Genomic DNA, 25,298 nt, shown 5'->3' with positions numbered 1-25,298 from the left:
CTCCGTGCAATATATATTCATTTGCCAAATCACGGAAATGGAGAGATAGACACTCTGTCTGTTGTGACTTGTGATAGCTTTTGAGTTGAATTAATAATCTTCAAAATTGGTAAGTTACATTTTTTCATATTGATTGTTATGAAGGTTAAAATATGGTCATCATATGGTGGGGGCAAATGCAGATCAGAGAAGCAATCATATTAAGAAGGATAATACTCGGACAGTGCTATAACGAAACAGTTCTCAACTCTCAGTTCAGATACACATCTCACGCAATAGCCTTTCCAGTACATTCGAATAGAAATTTGCGAAAAAAATAAAAATGGCGGAAGTGTATAGATTTTACAACTTCTACTTGACTCTTGGTTATGTATAATATAATCACCTATACAAGGCATTTTTAATTAGGAAATCAATATCATATTTATCATATTTCGCTCGCTAATTTCAATCCGAGACCAACGAGAGGAAGATTTGCCACATTGCCCTCCCCGGGTTTTGCCCATAGAAATTCTGTACTTAATAGAGGGCAATATTGGCCATACATATCAATTTGTTTGCGCTCCTTTTTGCAGTGCGTAGCGTGTTAAGTTATTTCCCTATGGAGAATAATAGAAAATACGCCGTTTTTGAGGGATTTGCTAAGTTATCTCCCAAACGCGTCAACAAGGTGATCTATCAAAACAGAATAGAATAGAGCAGATTCTCACCTTGAACATGATATGATTTTCATTTAATTTTAGTCAAATTAAGTTCTGTCTCTTTTGAGGTTTATGGAACCTTTCTTGATGATTTTGGAAATCCATTTGTACATGAGCCAATGGGCAAGTGCGGGAAACGAAACGTTTGGTGCGAATTCACATTGTTGTAAAAAAATATATACGTCACAATAAACCCTATCAAAAAAAGACATTTTGCAGAAAATGCTGTAGATTGCAAATACCTAAGAATGATTTTGATTGGATAAAAAAACCTCTGTCACTTTTCACATTTGCAAAAGCTTTTGCAATAATTGGTCACTATAGTTTGGCGAGTTCAGCCGATGGCATTGTGTGTACACAGTATAGTACACAGTACACACGCATAGCTAGGCAACGCAGCGCGTGAAGAATTTTGCACGTTTTCATTATTCGTACAGCGACGACTTGAGTGTATGTTGGATAGGACCGTACCATTTTTGACCGGGGGGTGTGCCAATGAATGCAAGTGATCAAGAAGAGTTACAAAACTGAAGGGAGTGACAAAACAAGGAAAGTGAGAGGGAAATTTCTGAAAACAAGTAATGCGAGGAAAAATGACAAGAAAAGGAGAGAAAGGAGAAGACGTGAAAACACGCAGCTGAGTGCGCTCACGATATGTAAGTTGAACACCCCTGCACCGCAATGTAGCAGCCCGCCACTATACACGTAGACTGCCTGCACGATGCGAAGACAGCGGCGCGTATTAGTGACTGTCCCATTTCTATGCCTATAAGAGGAGCGTTTTTTGTACACAACAAATTGATATGTTCTGCCAGTACGCTAGCCCCCGGGGGGGGGGGGCACTCGACCAAAAAAATGGTGGGGGTGTGCCGCGGGTGAGACAAAAAACGGGGGCCTTGGAGCGGGCTTATTGTAAAAAGGAGGGTCCTAGGAACGGGCTTCGGAACGACAAATGTTTGTGAAAACGGGGGGCCTTGGAAAGGATCACCAGCGTGTGAGTGCGTATGCATCCCTATGGAACGGTCATGCGTGCATGATGCAGACAGCGCGGCCTCCCAGTCATTTCACAATGAAGTTTCGATACATTTCTGTCGCGTACCCTCGCAAATCATGATATTTTTGGTTATTTTCATAAGTGGGCGAGACATAAAACCGCTAACTATGCCATTACATGTTTTGTAAACCCCCCCCCAAAAAAAAAACAGCAACAAAAAATAAGTGTTTTAAAACGCATGTTTTAAAACATACCGTTTAGAACGTGCCAACTCTGCAGGTATTAAATTCCAGATTTATGATAAAAATAAAAAAATACTATTATAATAAATGCAACACGAACGACTTTTTTTGGAAAAGTTACTGTATGTCAAGAAAATCAATACTGCAAAAAGGAAAGGTTAACACGAATAAAAACCAAGAAACTAAAAACTGATTTGTAATACTTTATATAGCCCTAGTTAAAAAAATCAATTGAAAGAAAATAAATGTTTGCTTGTAATGAATTCATATTCACATGGTTAATGCATTCCACATATTACAGTATGGGTGTGTTTCTAAAGAGAAGTTTAACTGTATTTCCTTAATTCCTTTATATTCATGGTTAGAGGGAGAGTATGAACATTGATGGAGGATATGAATGTGAATTTAAATGCGTGTGTGTGTAGGGGGATACGTATGAGCATTTTGTGGATGATAACAATGAATGCAAACACAGACTGTTATTCAGTTCTTACGACAATGAAATCACACAGCCATGCAAATGACGTGAATGAAGAGTTATTTCACTTGTCACGCCACCAGCTCTCCCACGGAAAATCCGCAAGCGAGGTAAAGAACGTGAAACTAAGTACCAAATATCTCGATATGGATTCACATAGCGTATTTGCATTCGCTAACTTGTTTCTTTATGACGTAACAAGTCATATGCAAACTGTTTTGGATGTTCGACGCAAACTTTTCCCAGTGGGTAGATTTTCCTATGATATAACCATAGGGGAAGGCGAGGTAAAGTGTGACACTGTTTGCTTTTTGCATTTTAGAATTGATATGACAATTAATAATTGTCATCTTTGAACGAAAAAAACCCAGACAAACAAACCCGATGACAATTGGCTCAACTTGCACCATCAGCGGGGTAATTTGAACCACCTTCTGGGATTAGTTGAGGCTAAAAAAAAATATGTACAAAATGTATGGGGGAAAAAAACCAGCATGTATTTTTATTCTATTTTAAGTCTTTCACTTGATAATTGTTTTTATATACATTACCATACGAATTGACTCAACTTGCCCCATGTTGGCTGGCTCAACTTAGAGTCCAGGATAGGAGAGGCATAACCTTCTTTTTCATATATACAATATTTTTTTTATGGTTTCTTGTCAATTCGAGGGTGCTGATTACTAATCTGAATGATGCCAATCATGTAACCTTGAGCATTTTCCGCAAATTGGCAAAATCCAACATGGCCGCCAAAATACATGTATGCATATTACCCATTAAAATCATAAAATTGCAAGCAAATTGGCTATAAAATGTATGTAATTGTGCTGCAGGAGTGAAATACTCTCTGAAATAAACTTTATTTTGCAAATTTTGTATTTCTTGATATTCAAAATGGCCACCACACACCTCTGTATACCCTATCATGTGCAATATGAATAGGGAATATTAATTTTTCAATAAAATGATCACTAAACTGGAAGCATTTATGATCTATGGACGAAGTAATATATGAAAATCACACGACCAAGTTCAGAGGTCAACGGGACTGTGGCCATGTCGGGGGTAATTGTTGAATTGCCATCATAACTGAAAGTATATCGATATAGTTAATTATATGTTGATGTGGACAGAGGGTAATCAAATATCGATTCTCATATGGCACAAGTCTTAGGTCACTTGATCAGGGTCAAATGCCATTTAGGATCAAAGAAAGTAGTATTTTATAATTATATGAATGGTGTTTTGCCAGAGGCACTCCACCAGGCTACTTTTGCTTTTCTATTGTAACCACTATTTATTTGGTTTGCAGGTATATCATAGTCTACTTGATATCACAGTCTACATGGCCAATTAAAAGCATGGCGTTAGTAACTATAACGAGAGCCAGTTTGGGGAGGACGGCTAAGCTGGGGGCATTGTACGATATAAGGACTGAGACATTCCTGGTAAGATAATTAAAAAGGAGAAATATCATTTTTTAAATTAACAGTATTAATGGACAAGTCCACCCTAACATAAGTTGATTTGAATAAAAACAGAAAAAAAATCCAGCGAGCATAACACTGAAAATTCCATCAAAGTCGGATGTAAAATAAGAAGGTTTTGGCATTTCAAAGTTTCGTTTATTAAATTTTACAAAACATTTATATTCACATCCTGGTCGGTATGCAAATGAGGGTACTGCTGACATCATCAACTCGCTCTTTCTTTTGTATTTAAAATGAAACATTTTTTTCTTATTGCCATGTGAAACAAAGTGTTATTCCTTGTATGTGAAATTACCATTGTTTTAACATTTTATGGTTTAATCAAGTTTGTTTTTGTTGTCAAATATGTAAAATTGGAATACTGTTTGATACAAACAATAAAAAAGAAGAAAACGTAAGTGAATGGAATCGTCGACCCTCTCATTTGCATATCACTAAGTTGTGCTTATAACTTTTTTTGTGGAAAATAAGCACAAATTAACATGATTAAGGTCATAACTTTCTTATTTTACATCCGATTTTGATTAACGTTTTAGTGTTATGCTCCTTTGATTTTTTTCTCTATATATTCAAATTAATAGCATTCTGGGTTGGACTTGATCTTTATTTTTTGATATCAAGATTCCCGTGTTATCCTAGAGTAACTTTTTTTTTCGGTTGCTCCACTATCAATTCCACACACTTATGGAATGACCAATTTCAGCCCCTGATTTGATACTTTGCACTACCCTAAATAGTAAATAAACCTAACCCGAAACCTAAAATGAAACCCGATTGGAACCCTAACCCGATATCTTAAGCGAAATAAAACCCGGAGCAAATGTCACCACCTGTTCACCAGAACGTGTATTACAATATTGCGTACTTTATACTTAGCAGTTTACACAAATGATTATGATTGTTATATATTAAATTTAATATTACCATATATACATAACAACTTGACTCTTAACTGTTTAATGTAAAGACAGCCTTCCACCTTTTCGGCTCTATTTATTCAGACCAGTATGTCTACCACTTTATCAATTCCTACCATCGGCGTACGTGAGGATAACATTTTAATTTGACTGAATTTTGGACACATACCGTATCTTTTGAGAAATATGCAAGACAATGAGACGAGTGCGAGCCCTCAAATTGAAAATCAATGAATAATAATCATTTTAAGAATAGATTTGGCTTGTAGTAGGCATACTTAAGTAAAATCGGTTAGGCTTGAATATTTAAAGGAAACTTCCTGACTTTTATACACACAAAAAAACATTGAAAATACTTAATAACAAAATATAACTATTGGGATTTTTTTTTTTGGGGGGGGGTGGTGTTGCATCAATTATGAATATGCATACGTCTTCATTATAGCCTCCAACAAAAACCAAAAAAGAGAGAGTGAGAGAAAACGATGAAGTATAACTGTATACATCTGCATTCCCATAATTTAGCATATAAATTTCTTCTTTGGATTTGTAACATTGGTAGAGTTCGTTTTTATCAGTGTTTCAAATGATTCTTTTTGTAGAAAGACACTTTGTTTGCCTCAAAACTTGAAGATGATATGGTGGATACCATGGACCTTGCAGAGACAGTGATTGAGATGACAACATCAGACAGCCTGTTGGAAAAGTGCAAGAAACTCAATATAGAAGCTGAACTTGAGGTCAGTAAAAACAAATACGTACATATTACTACTAAAACCATAGATGTCACTAAACTTAATGAATAAGAGAATATAACAAAATTCGATAGAAATGATACTATAGCAGGGAAAGTCACGAGAAGTCCTATTTTTATTGCATATGGAATACATATTTTATTTGAGAAAACATTTATTACCATTTTGTTTATTCGCAAAGACTACATTTTTCGGAATAATTATTTCTTCCCGTTAAATATACTTTCTTCCTTCTATTTACTCTTAATAAGTAGCAACACATATTGACACTCTTCCCAAAAAGTGTCCTTGGGTGCAAGCAATTGCTAAATTTTACAGACTTACCTTGAATTATTCTTACAAAATGTGCTATGCAACGTAAAATAATCACTTCTATGATATCACAGAACATTGGTTATTACACATTTCATTTTTCACATGACGAGGAGAAAAATGAAATATTTCACATTTTATACAATGAAATGCAAAAGAATAGTGGGTGACGTCACCTGTCCCCTCATTTGCATACCGACCGGGATGTACAAGTAACTGTTTTGTGAAATTAAACAAAATGTTAATGCTATAACTTTCTTGTTTTACATTTGATTTTGATGGAATTTCAGTGTTTATTGTCGGAATGTTCTCTTTTTATTCAAATCAATCTTTTTTGGGGGTGGACCTGTTCTTTAAAACTTAATAGAGAACATTCGAAAGAAATAAAAATGAACGTTTAAGAAAATAAAAAAAAATACTTGAGAAAAGTACGCGAGATCTGCTGTGTAAAAGATCGCATCCTTTGTTTTGTAGAGTGATCTAGAAAGGAGAGATAGAAAGAAAAAAAAGGGGAGAGAAGTTGAACGAAAATAAAATTTTAATTTGCAAAGAAGCATAGTATGCTTCTTTGCAAATTAACATGATTCATATTAAATTGGTATTACCAATTTAATATGAATCATAAATCAGATATTATTTATAAATCACCTTACATCATTGATTAAAAGAGAAACATACAAATAGTTCTCTTGAAAGGGGTAAGTTTCTGTTTTGGTAACTCCCATAGGAACTCGGCAGGACAGCGTTTTGCTGGTAAGCGCCAAGCTGTTATGAAAACCAATTACCGATGAAACATTTTACGTCTAGGTTAATCAGTCATAGCGGCTGACCTTTTAGACGACAGATATTCCTCTCGGGCCTTTTTATCAAAGTGGAGTCAATGGCAGAGTCGGTAGTCGAACTTACAATCTTGTGATTATGAGTCCAATTCTCTAATCACATGACCACACGACCCGTAAGTTCGTCAATATTCAGTAAGATGTTTAAATGGGATTCAATATCGAGTGAGACAATCCTTTGACTTTTAAAATATGTAATATTAGTACTATTAATTTCACGGCTGAAACATATGAATACCTCAATTGAGAAAGTCTTTGTAATGAGATCTTAGTTTTTAACCTTCTAATAATTTCTTCAAGGTGTAATCTGCCTGCTTGTTTGAGTAAAGTACAGTGTGTCTGAAAAAAAAATATTCACTGTTGAAATGGTTACCAAGCAAAAATATCTAGCTTTTGGGGAAACGATATTTATATGGAAAGTCAATAAAGTCAAATTTTAGATGCCACCAAAAAGTTGGAAAATTACTCATGCTTGACTGAGCACTACCCACTTATAAAAAAGGGTAGGCCTGTATGACAATTTGGCTCGGTAGGAACTACATCCCCAATTTCTTTCAGTTTTTGAGAGCGAATACCGTAGGACTTGCAAAGTTGAGGGTGTTGTTATAAACAACATGGTCAATTTTAATTGTTTTCAGCAAATTCCATAAATTATCAAACTAAAATTTAATGAATGAGTGAAGTAAATTGCAATTTTTAGTGCATCATTTTAACTTTATCATTTTGGATTTCAGCAGTGTGTTCATGGGAGTCAGAAGAATAGGAGCGAGATAGGACTAAAGTGGATGAAGTAGGATGAGGATCAACAGAACATAGTCTCCCTCCTACAGCCCTGGCCTCCTCCTGTTGAGATCGAGACTGATTAAGTCCAGAGCGGACTGTCAAATTAATAATAAATTCTGAAAATTAGGTCATCAATTTTTACCTTTCAATAGGAGTGGGCTATAAATGGGTGATTTTGAGTTTTACTGTGCCAACAGTTTTTTTTGTATTCCTTTCACCTTATCACAACATAAAATGATATTTTTTGTCTCGGGTCCGAGAAAAAAGTGTGCCGGGCCAAAATCCTAAATGGCCGCCATGCAAAACCCCCAAAATTACAGTTTTGGCCGAATCTTCCTAATTTGGTGGTCCTTTTCTCTGGTTTTGGTGTCTATTTATATGCTTTGGGGGGCAGGCAATTTGTTTTTCCTAAAATTAGTACTTTTCAGCCAAAAATTAGGTTTCATTGTCTCATGGTTCTTGGATATTAGACAATACCAGTTGAGCAGTAGTAAGCAGCTTCATATAGATATAGAGCTTTTATATCTTTAAATTGGGGCTGACGGATATTTGCAAAATATATCTTATCAAATGAAAGAAAATGTCATTTGTCCATAGCGGCTGTATATGGGATACAATGTACTGCACATACAATGTACTGTAGCGTTTAGGGGTTCCCCCAGCTCTCGCTCTTCTCTTGCTCCCGCTCCCGAGCGGTCAATAGAATGGGAACATAACTCACGAGAGCAAAGGCTTCTCACCAAAATATATGGTATTTTAGCTTGCACGATCACTGTCTCGCTACTCTCACTCATTGCTCGCTCGCCTGGTCTGTTATTGTTCAACTAGTTTACCTAATTTTACACTACGGGATAATCAATCACAATCATCGCAATCAACATCAGATCAAACAGATCAAACGATAAACACAAAGATATCGAATCTGAATCAATAATTCATACCTTTCAACTTGTCTTTATTACTGAGAAGTTATCCTCTGAACAATCGAGGTCTTCAACAAATATGAATGTAAAGCAGAACTGTAGGGATTGCAACCTGAATTGGAGGTCTAACTGTGATAAACTCTGAACTGAAACTGACTTGAGTGCACTGCAGCATGCATGCACTGACCACTTATGTAACACAACCACCTGCACTGAATGAACTCTGTAACTCAACTGTGTACACACACAGTCCCTATGTATATATAACAACTCTGGCTGGCCCTGACACTATTTCTAGCAAGCGCCCTCTATAGGCCTATTTCGTCACAGTACTACACTGCATATCAATGCATTGACCACCATGACATATATAAACACAAGTCATGTATATGAAGTATAGTGCCATAGAAGTGAGCTCCTGAGGTTTAGAATTAAATTGTGATTTGTGAATTTGATTGCTTGTTAGCTGATATACATGATGGAAATATGAAACCGATGATAAACATAAATTGCACATAGAGTGTTAACATCAAGTACATGTACGCACATCACATTTTTAGCCATAACTTCTTCATTTGGAGCCTTGGAGGCTTGTTTTTGTCTGGTTGTGTCTTACCCTATGTTTATGTTGTCAGTTAACTACCATGGTAACGCTTATCAACGGCAAATCAGAATCAAGGATCCCATGCAAGTTACAATTATAATAATAATAATAATAGCCAATTTTTATAAAGCGCTTTTCCCAGAATTGCCCAAAGCGCGTTACAGCATATACCCCGGTCATTTGATTCATTTCAATCAAGAACGAAAAGTGCACAATTTCCACTCTCTGCGGAGCATTCCTTGCATTCGTCGCAGCCACATTATGGCGCTGGCAAAATCAAACATACAATATCTTTCGCATCCTACCGGGTACCCATTTATCACCTGGGTCGAGAGTGGCAAAGTGTGGATTAACGCCTTGCCAAAGGACGCTAGGCCATGGTGGGATTCGAACACACGACCCTTTGTTTACAAGGCGAGAGTCAGAACTACTACACCACGGCTCATCCAATTAAATGGCAAAGTTACCATAATGGTAACAGAATAGCCACAGTGTATACATGTAAATGCCATAATGTGGGGTTGACTATAATCCATTCCCCTCTCCGTCCCATGAATGAGCATATTTGACAAAACATGTCTTTAATTCCTGAGACAACACATTCAGTATCTTCAATTTCTGAGGCATCTAATTCAAGAGGTAATTTCTATGACACTATAGTACCTGTAGACCTTGTCATGCTGGTTAATGCATGGACGTTCATGTATGCAGTGCAGTATGTACAATACATTTTATAATGTATGCCCCCTAGGATATCATTTTTTGATTTAATAAGATATATTTTGTAAATATCCGTAGAATCCAAAGAAGAGGAATAAGAGCAATATAGCATATGGATATCGTATCTTCCAATATCCTTGAACCACAAGACGATGAAACCTAATTTGGGGCTGAAAAATGGGTCTAAAAATGCGTAAATTTAGGTAAAATACCCTTTAACTCTACAAATAATAGTTACTAAATTTAGGTAAAACAGATTGTCTGCCCCCCAAAACATATGAATAGACACCAAAACCAGAGAAAAAACACCAAATAAAGAAATTGGGGCCAAAACTGTGATTTTTTTTTTTTTTGGGGGGGGGGGGGTTGGTGGCCATTTTGGATTTTGGCCCGACACACTTTTTCTCGGACCCGACACTAAAAACATTGTCATTTCATGTTGAGATACATTACAAGGAATAGATAAAAAACTGTTGCCACATTAAATTAACAAAAGGAATTATTTTTTATCCATGTATACCCCACTCCTACTTTCAATTATTAAATCAACAATTAATCAGTAAATCAACTCAATTGATGTGATTAATCAAACATTTAGCTTTTTCAATAAGTAATTTAACATGTTTAATAAATCATCATAATCAGTAAGTTTCCTAGTACTCATTAAATGAAAAATATACCAATCAACCATCGGTCACTTGGCAGTTAAGTTATGAATACTATCCAGCAATAGAGAGATAGATAGAGGGTGGAGATGGATGGGTATATGGCTTGTAATTTACAAAAGAACACAAAGAAGAAGAATGAGGCCCTTTTAAAGTCTTACCCTATCTCGCCCCCTTGCATGCAACAGGTACCAGCACATTCTGACTTTTACAAAAGAACACAAAGAAGAATGAGGCCTTTTTAAAGTCTTAACCTATCTTGCCCCCTTGCATGCAATAGGTACTAACACATTCTGACTTTCACGAACACACTGCTAGGATACACATGATAAACATAAAATGCTACACTAAAATTACAATCCCTGTTCACTCATGCATTAAACTTCAATTTAGTAACTCGTTAAATTTGCTTAAGAAACCAAACTAATTTCAAATGATAACAAATTACATGTAAGCATAACACACTTAGCTTTAGAAATACCAAAGGACTCATCTCTCAAAAAACTGGAAGGCTAATTCCTGCCCATCCTCGCTAATGCTAGGTTCCCACTGCCGATCAAACCAACCCAACCAAGCCCGATCACCCATTTTTCCCCGACCAATCCCGACCACATGCCTAAACACGAGCTCTTCCCGACCGCTATTTGACCATTCACGACCCATATTCGACCATTCACGACTCCTTCACGACGTACATTCGACCATAACTTAGATCTCTTCTCGATCATTCCGATCTACATACGATCCCAACGCGATCCCTACTAGACTAGCTGGACGTCCATCCGATCTCTACACAATCTAGACCCAAGCAGATCAACTTGTTCGAAAAGAGATCCAAGATCAGTGGTGAATTGACTGTGGTTGCACAAACATTATCGTCAGCTGATGGTACAGTACTCATTTCAGGGGTCCACCAGAGGCACTACCTCAAGCGCTACTTTAATTCCCCAGCTGGTTCAGTTGATTGGCATCACGATATGATTTAGTTCACTACAGTGACTCCTTAATCGCTCTATTCTGTATATACACAGTGATATATGATTGTATGAGGAGTTCTCTTCCAAAAGGTGTATTTGCGTGTTGTTAGAAACTACCATTATGCCCCACGGAAGTACTCTATCTCAGGACTTTGAAATCACACTTAAGAAGAAAAAATCTAGGTCTCCTCATTGTTTCTTTTTCCCCCTTCTTTTACTGTTAGGCAATTTATATTTTTTTTTTGTAATTCATGGATAAGAAACTTTTCGAACAAACTGAACTGAACTTATCACTTTTTGGATCGAAACTAATTTTCTTGCATGATTTTCTTGCTTTATAATATTTGCATCAGAATTACAGTATTTTTGTAATTGAAAAGATGTTTGGTACTACAGAATCGGAAAATCGCATTGAAGAGAGACATACTAAAGCTTTTCGACTTGCACTCATCAGAGTATATCGCAAGAATGAACACAAAGCCAAATCGAACAGTATATATATATAATGTTCGATTTTGGCTTTCTGTTCATTCTTGCGATATATTTTTGTAATGTTCATGGATTGTATAAATCTGCTGCAAAATCGCCATACTCATATGAAAAAATAACTAACTTTGATTTTGAATTTATTTAGCACATTTTGGAAACAATGTTCATTTATTAAAAAAAATAATAATAAATAAGTAAGTTTGGGTTATAGAAAGTGCTATAATTATGCCCCCGTCAAAGTAATGTATCATTGTGGTGTGAAAGCACACTGCAACAGAAGTAGGTCTCCCCCAATCATTTTGACATTTTAAATTTTATTTCATGGGTTTAGCACCTTTTGAACAAAACTGATACGAATTTAGCACCTCTTTGGAACAAAACTGAAATGGATTTAGAACCTTCTGTAGCAGAACTCTTTCGTGCCTGATTTTGAAGACTTTCAATCTAATTTCAGTAATGTTCACTGTCACTGTCTAATCACTGTACTATAGGTCTACTGATTGTCCACATATTCATGTCAAAACTCACTTTTATTTTTGGAAAGGGCTGTTTAAATAGTCATAAGGACTTTAGCAATAAATAGCACAGTGATCCATAATCATGATACAGCTATCTTTTCTAATAATTTTTGTAATGTATCATATTAAGATGATATTTCGAGTTGTATGCGTGTAGGCTGGGGAGAGGTTATACAAGACCCACTTTTGATAATGGAATGATTGCTTGTTCATGATAAAGAGTTCATTGTTATGGTAGTGAAGATTAGATTACACACTACAGCATAAGAAATATATATTTTCCCAACAGCATAAAAGGTACACAAAATTTAACTTTTAATAGCACAACTTACACAGTAAAGTTTTATCAAAGAAAAGAAAACAGATTTTACATATTACAAAGTCAGTAATTGGGCACTTCTGAGCTCACAACACTGCTTTTTTTTCATCTTCTTTTTGGAACTTTAAAATATTTGAAATACTGTTTCCTGCCCTGCTTTTAGACATTCCACAGTACACTCGATATCAAATTCAACAGATATTACGTGCTCGTGGAATACCTAAAGACGGTATGATTCAAACTTCCAAAAACACAAAACTTCATAAAGAATTAATAAAGATGAAATTCTCTTTAGCTCTAACACAACAGGAAAGGAAGCACATTATCCCAACATCATGAAATAATAATGTTAATAACACAAGCTCTCTTAAACAGTGTCAACGTTTACAAAATCAACGTTCGCTTTAAGAATAAAGCCAGCATCCATTTGGGCACTTCGGAGTTCTCATTAGAGTCACCATTGACTATTCGCGGAGCTTTGAAATTTTTGTATTATAGTGTTTCTTGTGCTGCTACATTAAATAACACAAGTTCAGTGCCAGTTGAATGCATCCAGTTTGGCTTATACAGCGAATAAAAAGGTAATGATACAAACTTGAACAACAAGTCTGTGAAAGATATTATGATCTGAAAGATAACCAAGATTCAAAGTACAAAGCAATAAAAAGAAAGAAAAGAACACCAAAATTTCTTGGAATTGAAATTAACTAAACTTCTAAAAATAAGTTCCGAAACTCTACTTCGAACAAAACCTTATGTCATTCGACATCACTAGAGTGTTAATTCATTTCCTTTGATCACGAACCACATTTGCAATATCTATGAAATCATGGAAAGTTTGGGCCAAGTCAAACGTAAACTTAGCCGTGATTGTCTATGACAACTCCTTTCACTTTTAAGAAAAAAATCAACATGTTTTTAACTATGCTATGGTATTCAATAAATAACGTGATGAAGAATGTTTTTAGTTCTGATAAACTTGTAAGAAAACCCGAAGTTGGACAAATGCCATTCAAAAACACCCAAATATCAAGTCTTATTCTCTAACAGAAATGTCAAAAGTCAAAGATGTAAAACTTTGTTCAAGTACTTAAGTACTGATACCGAGTTCTTTCACAGTTCATTCACATAGGGCTTGCGCGTCCCGTGCTGCTTTTGACATGACGGTTCTTACAATGATATGCCCATTTCAGTCAATCTGATGACAGATGCTAGAGTCGTCAATGTCTGCTTCAATTGTCTCTTGGCTGAGGCTGAAGGAAGTGCTTGGTGTACAGACAATATCCATGGCACGACGGATGACAGATGTAGTGGTTGTTGATACAGCTGCAGGGAAATTGCTCTCTGGCTGTTGCGAGAGAAAAGGTTGCACATTGGGTGGCTGTAGATGGGAATAGTATGACATCTGAGGAGTGAGATGGGCTGGTGGTGCAGCTGCAGCTATGTTTGTGGCAAGCTGAAAGTCCTGAAGTTGTTGCTGCTGTCTGAACTGCTGGTGGTGTTGCCCTGCTGATCCAGCGGCTGATGAAGGGGGAGCTCGTCTTCTGTTTGCTGAGAACTGATGTGAGGGAAGATTAGGTACGGTAAACATTGATGTTGTTGCCTGCTTAGGCGCCTGCGGAGCTGCCTCCTGACCTGTCAGTCGCAATTTCTCCTCTCGGCTCTCATCCACAAGGTCGAGAGCCTGCCTAGTGACTCGGGTGATGAACGATTTCATCCTTTACTGATCCATTTGGCGCATCAAGTACACCAATAACTGGCCACTCTGAGAAGCTGCATCCCGTGCACCTGTAATGGCACCACGCAAGGACTCCAACTCAGATGTCAGCGAGGAGATTGCACTAGCTGCTTTTTGACCGCCTCCAGATGAAGTTGATGGTGCTGACAAATCAGAAGCGGCATCACCATCATCATCTGTTTCCTCTGGGGCAAGCTCCTTCCTCTTTTCAGCAAACTACAAATATATTGGACATAAAGTAAATGGAAATATCTGTATATCCATCCATATTATGCACAATGTGAACATTCATTAGAGTTGGACTACAATATCAACATTTTTATAATTGAAAAGCACACTGTAATTGGCACTAAATCTCATTGTCCCATGGTCTTTTGGCATTTTGTTTTTATCTGATAGAGTATGTTGACAGGCTATCTGGAGTACTTATTTGATACAAGGGTTTACTGGGTGTTATTCCAAAAGCCTTTTGCCGAAAAATTGAAGAAGGAAAAAAGAAAGGAAAAAGAAAGAGAGAGAGAAAAAAATCTTACATTGGATCCTCTCTGATGACGCAACTGAACCAGGTATGGCCGGATGAATTCAAATTTGTTCAGAATCCATTCCTGTCTTGCTGTTCGCTCTGCAGCACCAGATCCTGACTTGCGAGATGTCTTGATGAGTCTGGAAAACAGGGTTCTCATGTTGAGATACCAAATCGATGACAGATCTCCGGGATTCAAGTCCAATTCGTCCTCCTTTTCCCGCCATGTCCTGCTTTTTTTTCTCTCATTTTGAACTGGGCAGATGACTTATCGTACAGAAAGGTGTGCTCCCTCAGCCACGTCACGAGATCGTCCTCTTCATCCTGAGTGAGCATTCGACGCATGGACTTCCGGGTTTTGAATTCAGTCTGAATAAAATCAATGTTCATAAATTATAGGCCTACCACTGTAAATGATCATTCATTCTCTCTCTCTCTCTCTCTTTTGGGGGCGGGTATTACAAGGAAATTATACATTTATTTATTTATTTGCCACTTGTGGGACTTGTTTTTCATAGGGGTCCACGTTTAATGTATAAGGAATTTAAAGAATTGCTCTTACTGATATTTTTTATATACAAAAGTAAAAAGAAATGCATCAGTACAAGTATTTAGGCCTACCTCTTTCTGCGGGAAGCGAGGCTGTTCCTGCTCTTGACTTTCTGTGCTATTGCTTGGGGATTGGTTCCGAGGTGGAGGAGCTGCCGATTGCTGCACGTTCGTTTTTTTCTTGGTCAACCGAGGGATTTCTACAGGAGGTGAGATGGCCGAGGTTGTAGCTACATTTTCACTTTCAGTCACATCAGATGACGCAGCAGTAGCACTGACACTTCTTTTCATGTGCTCTTGTCTTCGGGTGTGTTTGGCAGGGGAGTCTTCGGTTTGAGTTGCTGCTGTACGCTCTTGGCGCCTTGTGACTGAAGATGTTGAAGATGTCGATTCATTGCCATCATCTGTATCAGCAGCTGTCGCAGCTTTACGTTTAGTTCTACGCGGCATGTTGGAGTATGTGAAGAGCTGCAAGTAGTCACCTGTTATCACTCCCAATTCCAGAACTGATTAATTTTAATATCAATAATAGGCCTACTGGTACGAAGAAAATGTGATAAGATCAGCACGTAATTGTGTCTTTGCCCTTGGTTGAGTTGCGATCCGAAAGATCGAGTGCGGTCGAGAAGTGATTGGGATGTGATCGTAAAGCTGTCGAGAAGTGAGCGAGTTCGGTCGAGTAAATGTTCAGGGCAGACATGTATCGATCGTGAAGCAGTTGAGTTGTTGATCGAGTTGATCGGGAACCAATCGTGTAGAAGTTGTGTGTGAATCGAGATGATCGGGTAGTGATCGGCGGAAAAAATCCACCCCGACCAAACTAGACCTCTACACGCTCGATTTTCGATCAACTCGATCTCTACTCGACCAGTACACGATCGCTGTACGATGGCTTGCCTTCACGACTCCTACACGATATTTTTTGGCATGCCAAAAAATGTCGTGTAGGAAGCCAGATCGATACCGATCAAGGTAGACCGACCCCGATCGCCCTTGCCGACCGAGCCCGACCAGGCCAAAATAGCTTGATCGGGCTTGGTCGGGCTGGTTTGATCGGCAGTGGGAACCTAGCATAAGCATAGTCTCTCAGGAGGGAAGAAGAAAGATAGGGGGGGGGGGGGTGACTAAATTTTCTGTTGACCTTTATCCCATCAACCTACTTCACCAACTTAAGTCCTATCTTACCCCTATCCTCACGAATCCCATGAACACACCGCTGAGATCCACCTGAAAAAAAAAACAACAACTAAAAATGCTGCACTAAAATTGCAAATCATGTTTACCCAGGGATTAGATTTCAATTTAATGATTCACAAATTTCGTTCGAACAACCAAAATTAATCATGATTGATCATTGATTTATCACAATACCCTCAACTTTGCAAGTTCCAAAGGACTGGCCTCTCAAAAACTGAAAGACATTGGAAGGCTATCTCCTATCCAGCCTAATTTTCATTCCCTTTGTTTGAGTGGGAAGTGCTTACTCAAGCATGACTATTTTCCATTTTTTTGGTGTAATTTTAAAGTTGTCTTTACTGGCTTTCCATATAAATAGGTATTTTTCCCAGAAATTGACATTTTCTTCTGTTTGGCAGCCATTTCAAATGTGCATATTTTTTTTTAGACGAAATGTATTGGTTATACTTATTTCTTTCTTCAAGGTGAGTGTGGCAACTGGAATGGTGAAACTTGATGGTTCTGGAGCATTCCTCGGAGATGAACAAACGAGTGCCAGGGCCCAAAGCATGAGTCTCATCTACAAGCTGAAGACAGTCAATGAGGAGGTCATGCTGAGACAAAACAAAGATATAATCGACAAGGAGATATTGTACGATACGAAGCCTGATGCAACACACGTCGTAGTAGGTATAGATTGGGGGGCTCAGTGTACCATCACTTGTGAGTATCAGAACGTGGAGAATGCTGATGTAACCACTGTTAGGGAGGAAATAAATGTAGAGCTAGAGAAACTGAAGAAGGAAGCGGATGCAAAGGGCACGGTAAAGGTAGATTTGGAAGATAAGATGAAACACGAGAAGAGAAAGTTAGCTTTTAAATGTAGGGCTGATGTGTCGTCTCGAGATAAGAATCTTCCTGTCACATACGAGGGAGCAGTTGATATTGCCAGGTCTTTACCTACTCTTGTCGAAAATACTAACGGTGGCAAAGGGGTCCCTGTCACGTACCATCTCATGCCTCTCGAAAATGTAAGAAAAAAATGCAAGATCCAAGTAGGCATAGAAAACGTATACAGGGAAATTGATGAAGCAACTATTAGGAGAGCTACTGGGATCCTGGAAAAGGTGAAGGAGAAACGGCAACAAGTTCATGATATACACCAAGACATGACTCATAACTGTGAATACATTTCTGATGAAACACTTAAGAAAATTGATGCAGTTTTGGGGGAGGTCAGAAACAAAGAATTCCGTTTCAAATTTGATCTTCAAAATGTGGTGAAAAGTATTCGATCCGGGAAAGGTGACTCAAGTGTTCTCGAAGAATTTCTGAGTAAGATAGATTCTCATGAGATTTCGACTTCAAATTACGAGAATGAATTCACACCATACCTAAGAAAAGTCAGAAATGTCAGATCAATGTTAGAGAAGGGAATCAAGTATGTTGGTAAGAAGGATGAGCTTGTCAAAGACGGAAGAGAAAACAGTTTTGTTTTCTATATTCCTAAATGCGGTAGTAGGGACGTTGTAGAGAAAAATAGAGTTTATTTCATGCGCCTTTTATCCTCTTTATCTGACGGAGAGACATGCCAATTCATTGTAGCAGACCAAGAAATTGCACCTAGCAGTATCTGGCCAGATTACATAAATGAACCAACAATTGAGAAGTATGTAAATGGCATGCGAACAAGTGAAGACCTTTATAAGGAAGAGGGCAAATTCCTAGAAATGTGCATGATCCAAGTTGTTAACCCGCACCCAGATGATCACATTTCCAGAGACAAAACAATTGTGAAAATTAGATGCCCAAATACTCTAGCTGGAGAAGGAAGTGGTTGTATTGGAGATCCAGATACATGGATTTGTTCAAATTGTAAACAAACAGTCGAGTATGGCACATTGTCAAAGATGTTTTACTGTAGGTGCGGAAAATCGAAACCCAAGGATTCATATTTCCGCTGCAATGACCCACATCACGGCATGGACTTTGTAAGATATCCTGAAGCAATTCTGCATGACAACCTTTCCAGACTTGAACCGGTGCAGGAAATGAACATCCTTATTCTGGGAGAGACAGGAGTTGGTAAATCCACTTGGATCAATGGGTTTCAAAACTACCTGAAATTTGCCAATTTAACTGAGGCAATGGAGACTAAGGAATTCGATGCTCTGGTTCCATCTTCGTTCATTCTTACTAAAGACGATGAGCAAAGAGAAATTAACATTGGCACACGGGATAGAAATGAAGAGCAGGAAGTAGGAAGTTCAGCGACAAAAGAACCAAGGTCATATGTCTTTAAAGTTGGGGACAAACTGCTGCGATTGATTGACACACCAGGTATAGGTGATACTGGTGGTATCGAACAGGATAAAATCAATATGAACAAAATATTGTCCTACCTAACGTACTTCTCCCAATTACATGCAATATGCATACTTCTAGAGCCCAATAAGTCGCGACTTACTCCAATGTTCCGATTTTGCATACAAGAGTTGCTTGTTCAGTTGCACAATTCGGCCAAGAACAACATTGTGTTTTGCTTTACGCATGCTCGACAGACTTTCTACCAGCCAGGTGATACTCTGCCTGCCCTTAATAAAGAGCTCGAGAATAGGAATGTTGGGATCCAGGTAACAAAGGATAAGTACTTCTGTTTTGACAACGAACCTTTTCGATTCCTGGCATGCATAAAGAACGGGGTCATGTTCAATGAAGCAGATATCGCTACCTATTCGTCTAGTTGGGACAGGTCTGTGGAGGAAACAATGCGTCTTTTAAAGTACGTCGAATCTGAGCTGACGCCCCACAACGTCAAAGAAACCATTGGCATGAATGAGGCCAGACGAATCATTCTCGCCATGGGGAAACCCCTAGCTGAAGTAGCAAACACAATAAACCAGAATGTAGAGGTAGCTAGGGAAATCACAAAAATAATTTTGAAGGCAAATAATGAAATCAGTACTCTGAAAGAAGTTCTGAAATTTAAAGGATATGATGTGTCACGTAAAGAACTTAACTATCCCAGGACAGTGTGTGCCTCCCCTAAGTGCATCAGCTACGTTCCAGTTGGTAACACAATGGTTCAGAACACAGTATATGAAACGATTTGTCACTCCCACTGTCACCTACCCGGTGTCCCAATCGAAACAACAAACAATATACAACTCTACAATTGCCAGGCCATGACAGACGGTACATGTGACACCTGTCAGCACAGTTACAAAGAGCATATGCACATTACTTACGACTTGGTGAAAACAGAAACGGAGTTCCTATCCCCTAAAATTCAAAGTGAGATCAATCGAATTCGCAACAAAAAATCCAAGATACAAACAATGATACATGAGATAAACAACAAAATTGAAGAATTGAAGGTAGAAGAAAAAATAATCATGGAAACTGCGGCGAAGTTTGGCTCTTTTCTGAAATCAAATGCTCTTATACCATACAATGATGCCGTGGACGACTACCTTGATATGTGCATAAAGCAAGAGGAAGCAAAACAAGGCAAGTATCGAAATGAGACTATACTCGACACTATGAGAAATACCAAACAAGAATACAACAAACAGAGAGAGATACTTGACATCGCCTTAAAGGAAGGAGCTAACGAAAATGTAACAGAACCGGAACACGTAAAAGAGCTCCAAGAGAATCTCTTTCAACTTAAACATTTTGGAGCTACCCTGAGGAAGTTTTTCCAAGACATTTCACTTGAGCACACAACGAGAAACCTAAATTTTGAAGAAAAGATTGTACCATCATCATCTTGGACAGAAGACAAGACGGGTAGCAAGTTTCCTCAGAAAAAGAAAATGTTCCAACGCTTTAGTGATTGGGTTCTTAGGAGGCATTAATGCTCTCCAAAATTGGAGGGTGTACACACTTATCATCATGCACCTGTGAATACAAGATGAACGATGTAGAACAAAATGAAAATAAATAAAGTCAGACATTACAAGCGCAGCAAGCTAGGAAATAGATCGGTTTGTTAGAAGATTATAACATTATTCTAATTGGCTCTTCTATACCAACGTTTATCGATATTATCACCTGATTATAATAATAATCCGCTTTTATATAACGCTTAATATATCGAACGACGCGTCGTGTCTAAGCGTTTTACATATTTATTATTACCCTGGTCATCGGATCATGAATTAGTCATTCCCCAATGGATTTACGGATGCAAAGCGGATGTAAAGCGTAAAAATCTAGCCATCCGTTGGAAAAACCTATGAGCACCTGTTGTATCCTTATTGCATACGTGTTACACACGCTATATACATCGAGCATCCGTCTACTGTGATTTCATCAGCACAAAAAAGTTTTCAGCTGCATACAACTTTTAGAACAGATTAACTTTCCGCCATGTACGATGAAAATCCGCAACATAAGCGAGCAACAAACGTCCCATGTCCGTTAACATCCGTTCATGCAGCTATTACAGAGCTCCATGATCCGTTAAACGCCCGCTGTATCCTCCCTGCACCCCTGGGCATCCTCACAACTCATATTCACTGGATCTGAACAAAGGAAATAGGGAGAAAAGATAAGGTACATGGAACGTCCATACATCGTTAGTAGCACGGAATAGAAAGGATGTAACCGTATGCATCTCGTATGTAATGCTTAGGTCACACGCCACTTACGGTAGCTGCGGATGCTAATACCTAGTTCCCACTGCCACGATTTGTGCCGCTATTAAAACGGTGGTGTTGACCGTGGAGTAATCAGAGTGATGTTATCAGATCAGTTGTGGCAATCGTATTTATCGTTAAAAAACATGAATGGTTAAAAAAAATCGCGGTCAGTTATAAGAAAGGTAAATCATGGCGTAAATTGTGACAGTGGGAACTAGGTAGTAGCATCTGTACCTACCGTAAGTAGCCATGTGACCTAAGTGACCTAAGTATTCATAACCTCGGATAACCCCTTAGGAGCTGACACTCACTTCCATCCACTTCCATCCTCTAGGCTTCCTATGAACACCCGTTGATCATCCCCGCTAAATACTACCAACATACGTTATTTTCCGTCATGTGTTTGCAAATTTGTCGCAAATTTTGTCCATTTCTGGAGCGTGTGAAAACGGATTGAGCTATCCCCGAAATGTTGCTCGTCTGCTGTGTCCATTACGTTTTGCTTCCGTCGGCCAGTGGAACCAGGCCTTTAATTTGAGTCACTGTAACGAGTTGAAATGTCCGTGAAGACGAAGTTAGTGACGATGAACAGTCGATTTCGGCAGCAACCCATTGGTTAAAAAAACGTTCGCTAGAACAGGTTGAAGATCTTGATGAGAACCGATAGTTTCTCTCACTATAATAGTTGAAAACAGTTCATTGATGGTGTGCAAATAATTCCGAGGAAATTAATGTTGTATTCCACATAGAGGTGAACTATGCAATAGCTTGGAGACTGGCTAGAAACTCTAAGCTCTGATCTGGGCCCCGTATAACAAATAATGATAATAAATATAATAACGGTTAAATATTTATATATGCGCTATGTACACAGAAATATCACAGCACTTACAATTCCCAGACATACAATGTAAACATAAATCCTAAGTAAAAAAATATATATGTATAAAATTGTGTACTTTTGAATTGAATCACCTATTTGTATTCTAAGCTGCACCAGGTGAGGCATTTTAGCCTCTTGCTTGTTGCTCCGTTTACCAAAAATTAAAGGGACAAGACGGTCAGCACATCATTCACAGAAGCTCCAGTATAACACTTGAGGCCAACAAGTCCCAGATGGGTTAGCAAGTCAAACCAAATAGTGATAACAAAAATTATCAATACATAAATTAATATAGTATACTAGCAATTTGGAAAAAGATATGACTTGCGCCGAAAATCCACAAGGAAGGGAATCCACTTCGACCAATCATTTCTACTAGGGGGTCACCAACTTACAATGTAGCTCGTCATCTTGCAACCATTACAACAACTGGTGGGGAAAAACAAAGCATCATGTGATGAATTCCTCCCACTTTATCAGCAAGCTCAAAGAGACCTCCTGAAGACAGACTGGTCAGCTTGGATGTAGAGTCACTGTTCACCAGCGTCCCAGTCCAAGAAACATGTGACCTCATAAAGAATAAATTCCAAGAAGACTCCTCCCTAGCAGACCGCACCTCCATGTCACCCGACCAAATCCACGACCTACTGCTTACATGTCTTGAGTCTACTTCCTTCCAATGGTGAGGCACATACTACAAGCAACAGGAGGGGGCAGCTGTGGGATCACCCCTTTCACCTATAGTTGCCAACCTATACATGGAAGAATTCGAATCGACAGCCATTCGATCATCGCCTCTCCTACCCAAGATCTGGCTGAGATAAGTAGATGATACATTCGTCATTTGGCAACATGGTAGACACAGCTTAGAAGATTTTCTAGTTCATCTCAATTCTTAACACCCTAAAATCACCTTCACGATGGATAAGGAGAAGAATAGCTCCATACCTTTCTTGGATGCTCTCGTTACACGTGAACCCAACAACCATCTCTCGCACCAAGTATAGCGCAAACCAACCCATACTGACAGGTATCTTCACTTCAAATCGTTCCCCCACCCGTCTATCCTACAGTCTATTCCAAGAACATTGGTCAAGAGGGCACACTCTATCAGCGATCACTACCACCTGCAACGGGAACTAGATCACATCAAGTCGACACTCGTAACTATAAATGGTTATCCTCCACACAAGATCAAGACCGAACCGACCCCGTCTCGTCCGAAGGAGTCCACCAAAGCTACGGTTATCTTGCCTTACATAGGTCCTACTTCCCACAAACTTCAACGCATTTTCAGAGCAGCCAAGATTGAAGTGAGACACCGATCTTCCAACAAGTCACATGCTGCCCTCTATACTCACAAGGACACCAAGCCCTCAGCGTCACGCCCTGGGGTGCCATGAGCCTAATTACATCAGGAGGGCTCAAGATATTCGTTCGACCCAACCCATTCGATTTTTTTTCAATTTGATGTTGCTGATTGACAAAACTGTATGAATATGATTCAAAATCTAACACTGATTCTAGAAATGGTAACTACTGAACTTCCTTCGCCCAAATTGGGAAGATAAAAAAGTGACTTGGAACTATTTTTTTGACTGGCGGACTAATTAGGGCTATTTTACTGTTTGAGTCGATGAATTTGATCCATTCATAGTTATCTTCATAAATGGCAATTTATTTTTAAAATGAGCTGGCTACGCTACCCTTTCCTGGTCAGATATGGAATGCCAGATATATATCCTATCCAATGGTAGTAAACATTCCACCCTCTAATTTCACATTTATTTTTTATGAATTTTTCAAAAGTGCCATTTTAACACACAAGTCTATGGGGAATGTTTTACGCGCGTGACATCCTGAAGTATACAAGATACTATGCTCTTGTGGAAAGGTATACATCGGTGAAACTGGATGCAATCTGACAACCAGACTCAAGGAACATCAGAACAGCTACAACAACGGGGGGGGGGGGGGGGATTGAGAGAAATCTGCGATAGCCAAACATGCAAACCAACTGCAACACAAGATTCTATGGGAGGACGCCAAGCTACTAACATCAATAAAGCACTGGCATACCAGACGGGTACGAGAGGCCATAGAGAACACCCAACACGACACAGTACCACAAGACAGCGGCCTACTCATCAAAAATTTTTTTTAACCCACTACTAAACAAGACTACCAATCAATAGATGCCTAATCTGATCAACTCCCACACAACAGAAGTCTGATACCCCCTCTCATAAACCTGTCCTTCAATTAGCCGCCTAAGAATAATGCAGATAATTTAATAAAAATTGCGTTCATAAACTCCGAAAATAATTCACACTATTTTTACGAGCGCCCGTCCTGAAAAAGGACGGGCGCTCCATGGCAATTATCCGCATTACTTTCGAAATGCGTTCATAAAGACAAAATCTGGTCCCGATACTGCTATTATTATATGCGAATAATTGCAGCATCAAAATAATGCGGATAACTCTGGTCCTCCTACGATTTTACGACCAAATTATGCTGCTATTAGCCGCATAATTGGGTTTATGAAAGGGGTATTACGTAACCACAGAAGATTAATCCGGGATTAGCACCAATTAGTCCTGCTTTCCTATTGGTTCATCTTTAATTACCTCTCCGTTCCTGCTTTCCTATTGGCTCAACCTTAATTACTTCCTTATAACCAGCTTGGTTATAAACTCAAGTGGATCTTCATTCCTGATGACTGGGCGTTGTGGCGTGCGCCTGTAATCCAAGCTGTGGGGAAGTTACAAATTGATGCAGAGGTTCGAGGTTCGAGCGCTGGTCACGTCTTTCGGATGGTGAAAGGTCGGTCCCAGACGTAAATAATCATATCTGATTGATACACGTCTGACAAAACTAAAATACACACACACATTCCTGATGACGACCAGAACACCTGGTCGAAACGTCGATTCTTTTAAGAGCTAACATATATTCAAGAAAGAATAACAAATAGTCCTTTTCAGGACTACACACATGGTGTTTACCGTAAAACCTTTCAATATTCTCTCCACTATGGAAACCTTCAAAGCT

The 25,298-nt window shown here is 38.6% G+C and overlaps 2 protein-coding genes across 2 annotated transcripts; one reads left to right on the top strand and one right to left on the bottom strand.

The window, feature by feature from the left end:
* Positions 1-31: 31 nt before the first annotated feature.
* LOC121412439 lies at positions 32-23,647 on the top strand. The gene is made up of 5 exons (XM_041605250.1): positions 32-109; positions 3,731-3,866; positions 5,428-5,565; positions 17,201-20,557; positions 23,318-23,647. The coding sequence occupies exons 2-5, from the start codon at positions 3,780-3,782 to the stop codon at positions 23,645-23,647; spliced, it is 3,912 nt and encodes a 1,303-aa protein (XP_041461184.1). The 5' UTR covers positions 32-109; positions 3,731-3,779.
* Positions 14,544-16,607, bottom strand: LOC121413241. The gene is made up of 3 exons (XM_041605991.1): positions 15,612-16,607; positions 15,001-15,359; positions 14,544-14,683 (listed from the first exon to the last, which is right to left on the bottom strand). Exons 1-2 carry the CDS (start codon positions 15,987-15,989, stop codon positions 15,186-15,188), a joined length of 552 nt encoding a protein of 183 aa, XP_041461925.1. The 5' UTR covers positions 15,990-16,607; the 3' UTR covers positions 14,544-14,683; positions 15,001-15,185.
* Positions 23,648-25,298: the final 1,651 nt, after the last annotated feature.

Source organism: Lytechinus variegatus, chromosome 4 (genome assembly GCF_018143015.1).
Source record: "Lytechinus variegatus isolate NC3 chromosome 4, Lvar_3.0, whole genome shotgun sequence".
NCBI lineage: Eukaryota > Metazoa > Echinodermata > Echinoidea > Temnopleuroida > Toxopneustidae > Lytechinus > Lytechinus variegatus.
This window is presented reverse-complemented; position numbering and strand designations above follow the sequence as displayed.